Source organism: Pan troglodytes, chromosome 13 (genome assembly GCF_028858775.2).
Source record: "Pan troglodytes isolate AG18354 chromosome 13, NHGRI_mPanTro3-v2.0_pri, whole genome shotgun sequence".
Taxonomy (NCBI): Eukaryota; Metazoa; Chordata; class Mammalia; order Primates; family Hominidae; genus Pan; species Pan troglodytes.
In genome coordinates this window covers 73,927,832-73,944,349 of record NC_072411.2, presented here as the reverse complement: position 1 = coordinate 73,944,349, position 16,518 = coordinate 73,927,832, and the positions used below count along the sequence as shown (strand labels likewise).

General features: G+C 39.3%; 1 protein-coding gene across 5 annotated transcripts in view; it reads left to right on the top strand.

Moving 5' to 3' along the window:
• The window catches only part of SLC25A12 (solute carrier family 25 member 12), a 223,182-nt gene that overhangs the window by 114,673 nt on the left and 91,991 nt on the right, over nt 1–16,518 (top strand). For all 5 annotated transcript variants that reach the window (XM_009443763.4, XM_009443761.5, XM_003949917.6 and 2 more), the window contains exon 2: nt 364–417. In XM_009443763.4, coding sequence (XP_009442038.1) covers nt 364–417 — 54 coding nt within the window. The remainder of the gene's footprint in view (nt 1–363; nt 418–16,518) is intronic.

Genomic DNA, 16,518 nt, shown 5'->3' with positions numbered 1-16,518 from the left:
TGATTTAACTTTCCTGTTGATCTACTCTTGTTAGCTTCTTGATTTGAAGGTGGGTGGTTACTACTGTGTTGCTAGTAGATGTGGAATAAAGTAAAAGATCCTCATTGCCTTCCCTTTCCAGTCCAGAGGAAGCACTGTCCGGTAGCTTTGCTGTATCTTAGGCTATTCGCACCTGTTTTTCTGCCCTCTAGTCACAGTTATCCAGTTTGACAGTTCTTATCAGCAATTAGGGCTTTTAGTTTGTTTAAAACTAAATGATAAAAGATAGGAGCATTGATTGTTAGCCATGTGAACTCTAATCTGAAGAGATTGTGTGGTCTCTAGTGAAGCATTAACTGGCTTTTTTTTCTTTTTTGCTTACAGGTGCAGACAACTAAGCGAGGGGATCCTCATGAGTTAAGAAACATATTTCTACAGGTAAATTGGCTTGCATAGTGTGCCTTTCATTGCAAAAACAAAAAACGTACATGTCCTTAGTCCTATTCATGCCTTAACTTTGAGGGATGTTCAGTTTTCATGTATTCTTTCAAACATGACCGGACAATATAGCTTATACTTCTCTTAATAAGGTTTGATTTAAGGCCTTCTTTTAATTAAGGGTCGATAAAAGGTTTTCCTCAAGTTACTGCTTTTTTTTTTTTACATGACTTAAGATATATATTTTGAAAAAAAATTTCCGGCTTAAGCACAGAACCAAGATAAAATTTCAAAATGTATTCGCATTCTTGTATAGTTAATAGGTATGATGACTAAAATTCTCTTCCTTGAAAGTTGCATGTTTACAAAGTTTTCCTACTTATGAGCTATCCTCCATGTAATTTGTTACAGAGATAAGAATATTATAGCTATTCTTAATTTGTGTGTCTTACTTACATTGTATCCTTAAGCCTTTGGGGATTTTACCCCAAAATGTTACCTCTTAAGATTCTTGCAATGGTCTACCTTAACTTCTAAGCTTTTAGAATCAGTGACTTGGCTGTAGACTTAAAAAGAAAAGAAAAGAAAAAAAAAAAAGGTTGGCTTAGTTTTTTGTTTTGCTTTCTTTTCTTAAATTTCAAAAGTTTCCTATGCAGGAAATTGTACTTAAGAAGTAGATGTAGGCCGGGCGCGGTGGCTCACGCCTGTAATCCCAGTATTTTGGGAGGCCGAGGCGGGTGGACCATGAGGTCAGGAGATCGAGACCATCCTGGCTAACACGGTGAAACCCCGTCTCTACTAAAAGTACAAAAAATTAGCCGGGCGTGGTGGTGGGCGCCTGTAGTCCCAGCTACTTGGGAGGCTGAGGCAGGAGAATGGCGTTAACCCGGGAAGCGGAGCTTGCAGTGAGTCGAGATCGTGCCACTGCACTCCAGCCTGGGGACAGAGAGAGACTGTCTCAAAAAAAAAAAAAAAAAAAAAAAAGTAGATGTAAAGGGAGGCAAGCTAAGGTGTTTCACCAAATATTGCATTTCTCTCTGAAATCTTTTGACAACTTTCTATTCTGGACCTGGGTTCTTATGAAGACACTTTGACCTTGGGCAGGTCCCTGCTGTGTATTATTTTCCTCTGTGAAATGAGAGGTGATCTCCAAGGTTCCTTCCCATTCCAAAAGTCTATGAGTCTATTTTAGGAACAGATTCTAACATATGCTGATGAGCCTGGAATAGATGACATTTTTATCTGAGATATGTGGTTTGCTTAAGCTATTGTTGGGTAAGACGCTGCATAGTTGAGCATACATATGTGTAGTTTATGAAAAATAATTTGTGAAAATGGGAATCTTAAAGGTCATAATATCTGATAAGGGAAGTATTTTTTTCCAGAACAGAAGTAATTATAATAACAGAAATGGTCCATTTATGACTTGAAACCTTTATTCCTTGCAGGCATTCTTGAAAATAGCCAAAAATATATCGGTATTCACCATACCATGTGATTATAGTCAATTGTTTTGTGAAGAGTTCATGTGATATAGTTAATTTTATGTTCTAGACTAAGTAGATGCGGAAGAAATGAGTTGAAATGCTGCATGATGTAGTGAAAAGAATACTGCCTAGGTATCTGAGTACTGCCTAGGAATACGGAGTTAATTCCCAGCCCTGCATTTATCTGGTTCTTGTACCCTTAGGCTAATAATCTGGCCTTCCTGAGTTTCAACTTCTCATGTGGGACTCAGTGGGACATAAAGGAATGGGAATTGAGGTCTTTCTAGCTTTAAAAATTCTATGGGAAAAAAATATACTGTGATTCTGTATGGATTTGTTTTTTGTTTTTGAGTGGGGGTAGAGGTGGGTTGGAGGTATGAGGAGAATGGCCAGGACTGTCCCTAGCTCTTTGACAACTTTTTTTTTTTTTTGAGATGGATTCTCGCTCTGTCGCCCAGGCTGGAATGCACTGGCGTGATCTTGGCTCACTGCAACTTCTGCCTCCGGGGTTCAAGCAATTCTCTTGCCTCCGAGTAGCTGGGATTACAGGCATGTACCACCACACCCGGCTAATTTTTTGTATTTTTAGTAGAGACAGGGTTTCACCGTGTTAGCCAGGATGGTCTTGATCTCCTGACCTCGTGATCTGTGCGCCTCAGCCTCCCAAAGTGCTGGGATTACAGGCGTGAGCCACCATGCCTGGCCGCTTCTTTGACAACTTTTAAATCTTAGCTTTTCATTTACTGTTTTGCATATCGTCATTATCTTTTTACACATTATTTTGATGATGCCTTTATTTTTATATTGAAAATTTGTGGAATTCATAACTGCTTATTTAGCACTAAGTATGAAACATTGACACAAGCATTATTGATAGATAAGAGAGTGATAGAATGTAAATACTCACCTTCAGAAAGGCCTAACGCAGCAAGAAAGATAACAATATAGGCTGAGTGCAGTAGCTCACACCTGTAATCTCAGCACTTTGGGAGGCTGAGGCTAGAGGATCACTTGAGCCCAGGAATTCAAGACCAACCTGAGCAATATAGTGAGACCTCGTCTCTGCAAAAAATTTTAAAAATTAGCCACACCTGGTGGCATCCATCTGTGGTCCCAGCTACTCAGGTAGCTGAGGTAGGAGGATTGCTTGATCCTAGGAGGCAGAGGTTGCAGTAAGCCAAGATCATACCACTGCACTCCAGCCTGGCAACAGAGCAAGACCTTGTTTCACACACACACACACACACACACACACACACACACACACACACACACACAATACAGTATTGCTAGTTGGATCAATTTGAGGATAGTTACCAAGTAAAAGATTTTTATTCCTGGCTTGAATACTTCAAACTATAGTTATTTGAAGCTTTGCAGTACTGTTTAGAAACAGTTTTATGAAACAGTTTTATAGATGCATATAGTTGATTAATATTTTAGCTATAATAGAAGACAAAAATACATGCTAACCGTGTATTTCTTTAGCACTTAACATATTTACCCAACAAATATTTACAAAGGATTATTTGCTGTGTACCATGCACTTTTATTCAATACAGTACTGTTCAGTAGCAGACACCAAGTCGAATATCAAGAGAGACAACAGAGCCAAGACCTAAATGCTGATGGACATGTGATTGGACTAGCTGCTCTCTCAGGCCCATTCCATCTCTCATGGTTTGTGGAATCAAGAATAGTGAAGGCAAATGCATAGCCTGTGGTAGAGCAATCAGATTGGCTTCTTACATCATAGTGGCTGTGTAATAATATTGACAATGGCTAACATTTATTGATCATTTAGAGTGTGCTTGAGATTGGCCTAGTGCTTTAAGGATATTAATGTTAGTTTTCATAACAACTTTATGAAGCAGGTTTAATATCCTTGTTACATAGATGAGGTTAAATTAATGTCAATTAATTCAGACTATGTGGTAGAGCCAGATTCAAATCAAATTCCAGAGCCCATACCCTTAACCCTTACATTATACTACTGGTAGGATATTGAAATGGGGTGACTTTTGAAAGACAGAGGTATGTCAGGGGATAATGGCAGAGTGTTAAGAAGTTAAAAAAAAATCTGGTTACTTAGGTGATGAAATTTAAAAAGTTTCTTTACACTGTAACTGTCTAGAATAGTTAGCCAAGGAATTTGGATTTGAAACAGTAGGGAGCCACTGTGGGTTTCTGAGTAGGCAAATTGAAGTGGTGAATTCTGGCAGCTTTTTGTGTATGTTGGATAAAGTATGAAGAGATTGGAAGTAGCTTAGGTGATAAGCTGAGAGGCTACTGAAGTAATACTTTTGAGAATTAATGACCTAGAGTGGTTGATGGCTGGGGAAATGAAAAGCAAGGACAATACCAGCGATGTAAGGGAAGAATCTATCGAATTTGGTATTTAATATGGAAGTAAGGGAAGAAGTAGTGAACCTGTCAGTTTAAGGATAGGTGTTAATTGATAAGGCATCTATTTGGATAATATTTTTTGGGGGGATGGGGTTAGTTTGGTTGCTAAACAAATGTATCTCACTAAGTTAAAGTTGGATTTGGACAGATACAAATTTGTGCAGGTGGTAGATGAATTCCTTGTAGTTAAAAGTATTAAATATAAAGCAAGGCAGAGGATCAGGGGCTGATTTATAAGTGATATCTCCAATTGAAGTAGGAAGGAGGAGGAGGGGAAATAGGGAGAATGGTCCCATGAAAGTTTAAAGTAGGAGTTTCACAAGAAGGATATAATTAAAGGTTAAAATGTAGATTATTCTGTTATTAGTATGATTTAGTTTGGGGAGGATTTTGGGGTCACTTGAGTTTAGAATTATCTGAGCTACTTAAAGACTATAAAGAGATGTAATTTTAAATTTTAGAGTACAGTTGAAAACTCTTTGTAAAATGTAGATCTGTGGCATTAACTGTTTAAGTTCACAAATAGTCAATAAAAATTCCTACTTTGAAGTAAGAATATTTTGTTAAACTTTTGAGCCATGGGTCAAAAGTCATTTGTAAAACAATAAAATGGCTGGGTGTGGTGGCTCACACCTGTAATCCCAGCAATTTGGGAGGCTGAGGTGGGTGGATCACTTGAGGTCAGGCGTTTGAGACCAGCCTGGGCAACATGGTGAAACCCTGTCTCTATAAAAAATATAAAAAATTAGCCAGGTGTGGTGGCGCACGCCTGTAATCTCAGCTACTAGGGAAGCTGAGGCAGGAGAATCGCTTGAACCCGGGAAGCGGGGGTTGCAGTGAGCCGAGATTGTGCCACTGCACCTCAGCCTGGGCGACAGAGCAAGACTCACTGTCTCAAAAAAAATAATAATTAAAAAAATATATATATATTCTTATTTGAAAGTACTGGTATATCAGCTGGGTGCGGCAGCTCATACCTGTAATCCCAGTGCTTTGCGAGGCTGAGGTGGGAGGATCACTTGAGGCCAGGAGTTCAAGACCAGCCTGGGCAACAAAGCGAGATTCCATGGCTACAAATATATGTATATAGATTTAGCTGGGTGTGGTGGTACATGCCTGTGGTCCTAGCTGCTCTGGAAGCTGAGATGGGAGGATCACTTGAGCCCAGAAGTTCGAGGTTACAATGAGTTATCATTATACCACTGCACTCCAGCATGGGTGACAGAACAAGACTTTGTCTCCAAAAAAAAAAAAAAAAAAGGAAAAAAGAAAAGAAAGTGGCAACTGACTTATTTATATATCTATGTTTAGTGAAATTGTATGAGAATTGGTGTGGGAGTTCATAAGAAGGGCTTTATAAGAGTAAAGCATTATTATTTTGAATATAGGGAAATAGGTTCATTTTTCCTGTGGTGTTCATTGCTTCTCAAGTTTTGATGAGCTATGTTTCTATTAGTTAAAAAACATCAACAACAACAGTATGCACTAAGATTCTGCCTTTTTCTGCCCACCTCCACTCTGCCAAGTTCATGAAATTGGAGTACAACAAATGAATTCTTATGTGTTAGGCTGTGCTGTAATTTTACAACTGGTTTAAGCTAAGATTTTACCATTACCACCCTTACAACTGTCATTTCTTGATTTATCCCTTTTTTCTTTTAACCTCTCTCACCCACACACTGTCATTGATTCAATTTAGCTACATCAGCAGTGTACAGTAGCAAAAGGAGACAATAGAAGCAGTGAAGAAGAAGGTGAGGTGGGACAGCAGGAACATCACAGGCCATTTGTTATAAGTCTGACAAATTTCTAAATGAAGAGTTAATTTTGTCTGTCCCTTGTGGCAAAGTAGATTTATCAAAAACATTTAAATGAATTATTTTTTAATCTCTCTCTCTTTTTAGTTAATAGGCTTCTTTTGTTTGCTGGTGTGTTGTATAATAAAGGCAATATATGTTAAGACTGCAACTATATTTGCCAGATCAAAAATTTACTGAAATGTAGACCTCAAATATTATTTTAATTTTGTTCTTTTTTCATTATCACCAATGTAACAATGAAGATCGTATCCCATACAAAATTATGAAAATGTGCTTTTTTCCTGTCTTATTTTAGGTTAGAGAATAAAGAGGAGAAGATACTGTTAATGTAAAGCAAAGGGCGATTCCTTCTTAGGGTTTTTACAATAATATTTATTTTTAATAGAAAGATATGTTCTTTTATTCAAATAGTTTATGTATTTTATTTACTTATTTTTGACAGTAGCCTGGAGCTGAGAAGGGAATAAAGCAGGGCTTTTAGCAGGAGACCCTTACTCTTTGTTGAAATATACATTAGGGCTGTGTTTCCAAAAGTGTGGAAAGTGTACCACAATATTAGAGTAACAATAAGATCATCAAGTATTAAAGGGTGATACAGTATTTGTGGAAACAAAGACTCTGAAAAGCAAGCTGGCAATGGTTTAAAATAAAAAGAAAATATCATTTGAACAAACAATGGTATTTTCTTTTGGATTATTTATCCCAGAGAAATAAAAATATTTGTAAAAATATAAGAATATAGGGCAAGATGTGGTGGCTCATGCCTGTAATCCCAGCACTTTGGGAGGCCGAGGTGGGCGGATCACAAGGTCAGGAGATTGAGACCATCCTGGCTAACATGCTGAAACCCTGTCTCTACAAAAAATACAAAAAAATTAGCCGGGCATGGTGGCGGGCGCCTGTAGTCCCAGCTACTCGGGAGGCTGAGGCAGGAGAATGGCGTGAACCTGGGAGGCTGAGGTTGCAGTGAGCCGAGATCGCGCCACTGCACTCCAGCCTGGGCGACAGAGCGAAACTCTGTCTCAAAACAAAAAAAAAGAATATATATGTACAAGGTTAACTGCAGCACTGAATTTTTCCTCAAAAAAGAAAAAAAAAAACAGCCTGGGCAACGTGGCAAAACCCCATCTCTACAAAAAATACAAAAACCTAGCTGGGTGTGGTGGTGGCATGAGCCTATAGTCCCAGTTACTTGGGAGGCTGAGGTGGGAGGATCACCTAAGCCTAGGAGGTTGAGGCTGCAGTGAGCCATGTGCACCACTGCACTCCAGCCTGGGTGACAGAGTGAGACTCTGTCTCAAAAAAAAAAAAAAAAAAAAAAGCTATTATATTAAAGAGGAGTGGTAGAAGACTTATGGAATAACTATACTATGAAAGTTATGCAGATACTAAAAAGAATGAGTTAGGCCTAGACCACCAATTTAGAGAAATTTTGCAATGTACTATTAAGTGAGAAAGATGCAAATAAGTATATATAGCATGATTCTGATTTGTAAAACAAAGTCATTTCATGTATGTTTACATATAATATGTTTGTGTATGATTTAATGAGCACTGAGAAAGTTATGAAAGGATAAATACTAGGTTGTTAACTTGAGGGAAGAATAAAGAGGAAAATAAAAATAGTCTCAATGTGTATGTATTAAGCTTTGAGCAAGTGAGTAATTTAAAAAGTAAGAATTTAGCAATTCAGAGCCTGAAGCTACAAGAGGATTTCCCAGCATAATTTGGATTGAATAAACCCAGTATGAGACACACAGAAAAGGATCTATAGTTTTATTAACCATGCTATTATAATTGAGGGTTTTCACCAGTTCCTCAGAAATATGGAAATTGAAGATGATAACCTATGTATGTATGTATGTATGTATGTATGTATTTATTTATTTATTGAGACAGAGTTTTACTGTGTTACCCAGACTGGAGTGCAGTGGCATGATCTTGGCTCACTGCAGCCTCCGCCTCCCGGGTTCAAGCAATTCTCATGCCTCAGCTTCCAGAGTAGCTGGGATTACAGGCACATGCCTAGCTAATTTTTGTGTTTTTAGTAGAGACAGGGTTTCACCATCTTGGTCAGGCTGGTCTCGAACTCCTGACCTCAGGTGATCCACCTGCCTCACCCTCCCAAAGTGTTGGGATTACAGGCATGAGCCACCATGCCCAGCCTTTTCTAAATACTTTAGAAAGTATTTAACATAAACTATATAGAGTTCTCATTAAAAAAAAAAGAACAGTATTAGGCATTAAAGGCAGACTAGCAGGATAGTGAGACTTTGTCCTTGAATCAAGCAGAAGGATTGAAAAATAATAAAAAGATAAGAAAATTAGTGTTATTAAATGCCATGTGATGTTCTACTACCAATCAATACACTTTTTTTTTTTTTTTTTTTGAGACGGAGTCTCTGGGCTCACTGCAAGCTCCTCCTCCCAGGTTCACGCCATTCTCCTGCCTCAGCCTCCCGAGTAGCTGGGACTACAGGCGCCCGCCACCACGCCCAGCTAATTTTTTGTATTTTTAGTAGAGACAGGGTTTCACTGTGTTAGCCAGAATGGTCTCAGTCTCCTGACTTTGTGATCCACCCTCCTCGGCCTCCCAAAGTGCTGGGATTATAGGCGTGAGCCACCGCACCTGGCGGATCAATACACTTTTAATTGCCTACTATGTACCAGGCTAAGCACTGTACTAGGTTCTACCTTTATAGAGATAAGATAGAGCTGTTTAGTGAGGGTAGGGACAATACAAAGGACCTCAGTGAAGGTAGAACCTCACATTCTTTTTTTTTTTTTTGGTGGGGGACAGAGTTTTGCTCTTGTTGCCCAGGCTGGAGTGCAATGGCGTAGTCTCAGCTCACTGCAACCACTGCATCCCAGGTTCAAGCAATTCTCCTGCCTCAGCCTCCTGAGTAGCTGGGATTACAGATGTGCACCACCACACCTGGCTAAATTTTTTTTGTATTTTTAGTAGAGATGGGGGTATCATCATGTTGGCCAGGCTGGTCTCGAACTCCTGACCTCAGGTGATGTACCTGCCTCGGCCTCCCAAAGTGCTGGGATTACAGATGAGAGCCACCATCCATGCCCAGCCTAGAACCTAACATTCTAGGGGCGAGGTAGACAATTAAAAAAGCCCACAGAGCAGACCACGAGGTCAGGAGTTCGAGACCAGCCTGGACAACAAGGTGAAACCCCATCTCTACTAAAAATACAAAAATTAGCCGGGCGTGGTGGCGAGCGCCTGTAATCCCAGCTACTTGGGAGGCTGAGGTGGGAGAATTGCTTGAACCCAGGAGGCAGAGGTTGCAGTGAGCCGAGATCGTGTCATTGCACTCCAGCCTGGGCGACAGAGGAAGACTCAGTCTCGGGGGAAAAAAAAAAAAAGCCCACAGATTGGCTGGGCACACTGGCTCATTCCTGTAATCCCACCTCTTTGGGAGGCTGAAGCAGGAGGATCACTTGAGGCCACTAGTTTGAGACCAGCCTGGCCAAAAAAGTGAGATTCTGTCTCTACAAAAAAAAAAAAAAAAAAAGATAATAAAGAAAAGAAATTAGCCAGGCATGGTGGCCTGTGCTTGTAGTCCTAGCTACTAGGAAGGCTGAGGAAGGAAGATCATGTGAGCCCAGGAGTCTGAGGTTACAGTGAGCTAGGGTCATGCTACTGCACTCCAGCCTGGGTGATAGAGTAAGACCCTGTCTCTTAAAACAAAACAAAAAACAAAACAAACAAAAAAAAGCTTACTACAGATTGTGACACGTCCAAGGAAGTAAACAGAATAATGAGAAGGGCCATCATTTTTTAAATCATTTTTCAAGAGAGTGGTCAGTGAAGGGCCCTTAGGAGGCAATATTAAGAGCTGAGAACTAAAAAGGAATGAGGGTGAAGTGGTGGAGGGAATTCCAAAGGGCTCACACGTACAAAGCTTAGATATAGAAAAGGGTTTGATGTGTTCAACAAACAGAAAGGCCAGTGTGCCTGAAGCATTGGTAATTAAATATGGGGGTAAATGGCCTCCCAAAGTACTGGGATTACAGGCGTGAGACACTGTAATTACGCCCGGCCGATTCTTTCAATTTAATGTCCTCCTGTCTATAGAGTTCCTAGAACATCTTGAGCTGGATGAAACTCCTTTTCATCCAGAAGGCAGCAGAGTGTACCTGGAGCCTACATGGGATTTGTAGTCTAACCTGGGTTTGAATCCTCATTTGAAACCTTTTGATCTCAGGTGTTTACTTTTGGAGCCTGTTTTCTCATCTGTCTAAGAAGGGATAATGACACCTAGCACATAGGGATGTTCTAAAGATTAAATAAAATAACATGTAAACTATGCAGAACCAAATAAAGCTTAGTTCCTTGTCTCTTTCCTTCTCTTCTAAGTTGAGATTAGGATGTTTTGTTTGTTTCTTGAATAAGATCTGAGTCCCTTGTCTTCTCCAGATGACTATGCTGGACCTAGTCAAGAGACTAAGATGTTAATATGTATTTATGATTATGTACATATAATCAGTTAATTACTTACATTCTTGAGACATCCATCTGAAGTTATTGACAAATACCGATTTCTCTCAAGTCTATGAGGTTCTAAGATGTTGTATAGTCACAGTCTAAGGCTGGGAGACCCGAGAGACCATGGAAGATGTTTGCAGAGTTTTCTTCTGAAACTTCATTCGCTCAGTCTGGACGTGAAAAAGAATAACGGTCCAACCATAGGCTCTGAAATCCCAAGACACAGACTTGAAAAAATACGTATTTTTTTTTGTGTGCGTAACTTTCTTTTTAAAAATCACCACCTCCCTGTTCTGTGCAGATTTCTCTTACTTAGTACTGTGGAAATTTCTGAAAGCATCTTCCACTGAAACCATTGCTATGGCCAGCGTTGGGTTTCTAGAACTGGAAGAAACACACATTTTGAAAATATCTTAGTCAGTACTATTTCAGTCTTCAGTGACAGGAATTTTGGTTAAACATGCGTAGGCTTAGAATGTACTAGCTCTAGCCATGAGTGGATCAGGAGCTTAACTGCTGTCACCAGGGATCATGCACCTTTCATCTCTTAGTTTTGGTTTCTGTTGTGCTAGCTTCATTCTCAAACAGGCTTTGCCATGTGGAGCATCCCCAGATTAAAATCCTACCCATTCAGCAGAGAAAAGGTACTGTTTCTCCAATTTCTAGGTTAAGTCTAGGAATTATTGTCCTCCCTAATACCCCAAGAAAACCCATGTACTAGAAGGAGGCAGTGTTCTCATTGGCCAGATCTGGTTCACATGCTCACCTCTGGAACTGTTCAGTTGAGTCAGCCCCATTTGAATGACCTGTGTAAATTGAGGGTGAGGGAGGTGCGTATGTTCAAGAAAAATTAGCATGCAGTTACCAGAAGGGGGGAAGCAAAGCTAGGCACATTAAAACCAAGAACTGTTTATGTATAGCATATAAGGGATTGGAAAACCTGGAAGCCTAGGGGTGACTCAGGGAGGCTGGGAGACAGAGATGGCAAGAGATTCTGTGCCTCCAAGTCAACACTGCTGTATTTGGTAGCTTTCTAGAACATTCCAGTGCAGCTGTCATACTATCTGCAAAAATACCTTAAGTGAAATGACAAAAAATAACCAAAATTAGGACCCCTGAAGAAGAAATGTATACTCACCTCATTTTTTCTTCAGAAAAATTTTTTCTCTCAGTCTTCTTTCTAGTCTTTTTCTTATGGTGGTCTTCCTCTCCCCATCTTCTTTTCTGTCCTTACCCTACCCCTCCCATCCCATGGCTCATTATTTTCAGCAGATCTGTTCAACACAGATTGCTATTGATTGTCCTACAAAGAGCCAGGTACTGTGCAAGGTGCTAGAGGTATGAGGATGAATAAGGTATCCCTGTTTTTAAAGGACTCATAGCCTAGAGCTGCTTAAATTACACATCCCTACATTAATACTTTTTTAAAAAATAGAACATTCTGTATAAAGCTGAAGGCTTGAAGTCCTTCCTGAGCTCTACCCCAAAAGCCAATACTTCTGAAGGCTTGAAGTCCTTCCTGAGCTCTACCCCAAAAGCCAATAATTCCCTGCCACCTAAGAGGTAACCACTGTTCTTGGTCGTGTTTCTTTCTGATCTTTCCCCATACATTTACACAGAAAATATGGGGTTTTGGCCGGGCGCGATGGCCTGTAATCCTAGCACTTTGGGAGGCCGAGGCGGCTGAATCACCTGAGGTTAGGAGTTCAAGACCAGCCTGGCCCACATGGTGAAACCCCATCTCTACTAAAATACAAAAATTAGCCAGGCATGATGGCGGATGCCTGTAATCTCAACTGCTCGGGAGGCTGAGACGGGAGAATTGCTTGAACCTGGGAGATGGTGGTTGCAGTGAGCTGAGATCACACCACTCCACTCCAGCCTGGGTGGCTGAGTGAGACTCCGTCTCAACAACAACAACAACAACAAAGAAAATATGGGGTTTTGTGGTTTTAAAAAACATAAATAATAATAGCTAATGCTTACTGTGTCACTGTTATGTATCAGGCACTATTTTAAGTGTTTTATATAAATCATCATATTTAATCCTCAGAACAACTCTATAAGGTAGGAACGATTAGTATTCCCATTTTACAGATGAGGAAACTAAGCCCCAGAAAGGTTAAGTAGCTTGTTCAAGGATATACAGTAAACGGAGGAGCCTTGCTTTATATATTTTAATACAATTTGCCTTTTTTACTTAATATTATTTGGAGATACAGGTATGTTAGTGTGTAAAGAATTGTTTCATTATTTTTCTGTAGCCCTTTAAATAACTTTGTTATGAAAAATTTCAAACATATACAAATCTAGAGAAAATAGAATAATGATGGATACCATGGATGACTAGAGGGAGAAAGGAAGGAGGGGAACAGGGTGGAAAAACTATTGGGAACTATGCAAACTCTCTGGCTGATGGGATCATTTGTACCCCAAACCTCAGCATCACACAGTATTCCCTTGTAACAAACCCACACGTGTACCCTCTTAATCTAAAATATGAATTGAGGCTCATGCCTGTAATCCCAGCACTTTCGAAGGCTGAGGTGGGTGGCTCACTTGAGGTCAGGAGTTCGAGGCCAGCCTGGCCAACATGGTAAAACCCCGCCTCTACTAAAAATACAAAAATTAGCGTGGTGGCGCATGCCTGTAATCCCAGCTACTAGGGAGACTGAGGCAGGAGAATCACTTGAACCTGGGAGGTGGAGGTTGCAGTGAGCCAAGGTCACGCCACTGCACTCCAGCCTGGGTGACAGAGGGAGGCTCCATCTCAAAAAAATAAAATATGATTTGAAATTATTTTTTAAAAAGGTTTGTTGTAATTCTAACTGAATTAATAAACTTTAAAATTCATACAAAAAAAGAGAAAATGGTATAATGAATCACCATATATCTGTCATTCCAGTGTCACCAATTATCATGGCTAACCTTGCTTCATCTGTATTACAGCCACAGTGGCTTATTTTGAAGCAGTTCTCAGACATCATCTTGCAGTATCCATAAATAGTTCAGTATGTAGCTCCTAAAGATAAAGACTCTGAAAAACTAACCAAATCATAACACCATTATCACACCTAAAAAAAGTCTTATCATCAATTTCTTTTGAGTGTCGAAGTTCTCTGATTGTTTCATATATTTTTAAGTAGCTTTGTTAAAAAGCAGGATCCAAGCTAGATTCATACATTGCATTTGGTTGATCTGTTTCTTAGATCTTTTAATACTTTCTGCACCCTGCTATGTTAAAGGTCCTTATTTCTCTTTGGTAAAAATCTTGGTATTTAATCAAGGCTTATCAACATTAAGGCATTCCATCCCCCTAGGAGCAGCACCTTGATTGTCAAAGTGACATGATTTGCCCAAGCTTATACATATATATGCTTCTTGTATGTTCCCATGGTTACTTAGACTAAGAGACTAAAGTATTTATTTAAGGAATGATGCAAATTAATTATTCAACTTAATCTGCCTTGGGAAGCATTCTAGTTCCAGTTATTGGGTTCTTTGGGTCATTATTTTATTTCCAAGGTTTTTGGTTATTTTGAGTGGAAAATTGTTTTGGTAGATCTTCTTTATTATGGTAGCTTCAATTGATTTCATTGATTAATAAGGGTCTTTACCTCCTTGCTGTGTTAGAAATTGCATCATTCAGTAGCTGACAGTAGGGCTTACTATAGTGGACAGTGAAAATATATTAAAACAACAACAAAAATAAGCACATAGTATTCATGGAAGCAATCTGAGTTAGGAAGGCAGAGCACTGAATAATTTTTTTCAGCAAAATCAGTAAAAGGTTTTGTTTCTAGTATATCCAAAATATGCAACTGAAAGTGGTAATCAAAATTAGATTTATACAACTGCTTTTCCCTAATGCTCATGTAGTTGATTTGAGTAACATTGGAAAAATTTTACATTACTAATTAAAATCCCTGTTTTTAAAAATTAATATGGCTTAATAAAGTTGTTAAAAAATCAAACTGGCCATATGTATTTAAAATAATTTTTTTCTTATAAAGTATTATTTATGATAGAATGCTCTTTTATTCTAATTGAACTAACATAATAAGGCAAATTACACATTGTACTGTTTAACAGGGTTTGTGTGTCAGATCTGCTGTGGTCTTTGCTCCTTATGCAGAGTGCTTGTGTAGTGAAAGGGCATGCATTCCTGACTAAATTTGGCTTCTGTTGGAAGTAAGAGCCATAATAGTGAAGGACGGTAAGAGAACTAGCTTCATATACTCAGTACTTGCCTTGGTACATATTGTCCTCTTTTATTGTTCAAATAATTCATTTTTCTATGTGGGAAATGCTCTATGAGATATTTGTAGTTACTAAACTTCATGACATTGTCATTTGAATTACTGAAATTGAAAGGAAGTTAAGATCTGAAAATGTCAGTTCATCTCAGTTGGAACAAAGTCATGGAGGAACAGTTTGTTTTGACTCATATTACAGCCACATGTTGGTTAGACAGAGATAAAGCTGCCTAGACCAGTCAGGACCGATCTCGTGGTAAGCCCAGGAATACTGGAAGCCAACCCAGGGAAACTCTGGCTTGGAGAGAGATGAAAGGTTAGAACAATAATTTCTTCATGTTTGGGCAAAAGCAGAAGAATTCACTAAGCAAGGAGGGAAATAGGGATCCTATGCTTTTCTGTTTCTAAGCATTTTACAGTAACTATTTCAAGTTATATTTTACAATTTTGAAGTACTTTGGTGTTCAAGGTGTCATTTTTGCCTCACAATAGGACAGCAATTTTTCTGCAAACCCTTGTTAAAGAAGAGACTCCAAGAATCTGCATGTTTTGCCCAAAAATTCTTGAGTTAATGGCACAGGAGTTTAGAACCCAAGTTTTCTGACCCAGTTTTAGTGTCCGTCGTGCCATCATCTCTGAGCTACTTGACAGCAGGCACTGTGTCTTGTTGATCTCTGCATCCCCAGTACCAGGCACCAGGCATAGTGCCTGGCACACAGTTTCAAAATGAATGCAAAATAACCTGAAAGATTTGAGCTCAGCAGATTTTTGGCTTAAAAAGCAGTGTTTCTAGATATATTGCCTTAGTTTTGATGTGCATACTTCAAAAATCCTTAATCTTGATACACCATATAATTTTTTAAAAGTAACCAGTTTTCTAGTCACAACACATCAGAATTTTTCTTTATAGTCTCTGGAATATCTTTTAGAGATATAAAACATCAAAGGATCTGTTTATGAACTTAAACTATTTAAACAAGTAATTTGTATCATTTAGAGTGGGCTTTATGCTCATTCAAATCATTGAATTTTAAGTTAACCTTTTTTTCTTAGTGGAAATTTAGGGTTGTGTGTCAGTCTTTGTAATGTGTAGTTAATATAATAATATAGGTTGCATACATCCTTTTTTTTTTTTTTTTTTTCCTGGGATGGAGTCTTCTTCTGGTCGCCCAGGCTGGAGTGCAGTGAGTGGCACGATCTCGGCTTACTGCAACCTCCGCCTCCTGGGTTCAAGTGATTCTCCTGCCTCCGCCTCTCGAGTAGCTGGGATTGAAGGCACCCACCATCAGGCCTGGCTAATTTTTGTATTTTTAGTAGAGATGGGGTTTCGCTATGTTGGCCAGGCTGGTCTCAAACTCCTGAGCTCGTGATCCACCCGCCTCGGCCTCCCAAAGTGCTGGGATTACAGGTGTGAGCCACCGTGCCCAGCCGGTTGCATACATCCTAAAGGTCACTTAAGGTTAAATTTGGTAAATTGCAAAGGAGTTATTCCTATCCAGTTTATTCCAGTCAGTTGAAGCCTTGGTATGTTGATCTGTTGGCTTGGTAGGCAAAACATTTTTAAATGGCATGATCTTCTCATTTGGAGCTAGAGATAGTTCAGTGTAATTATGATACACATCTGTATGTGA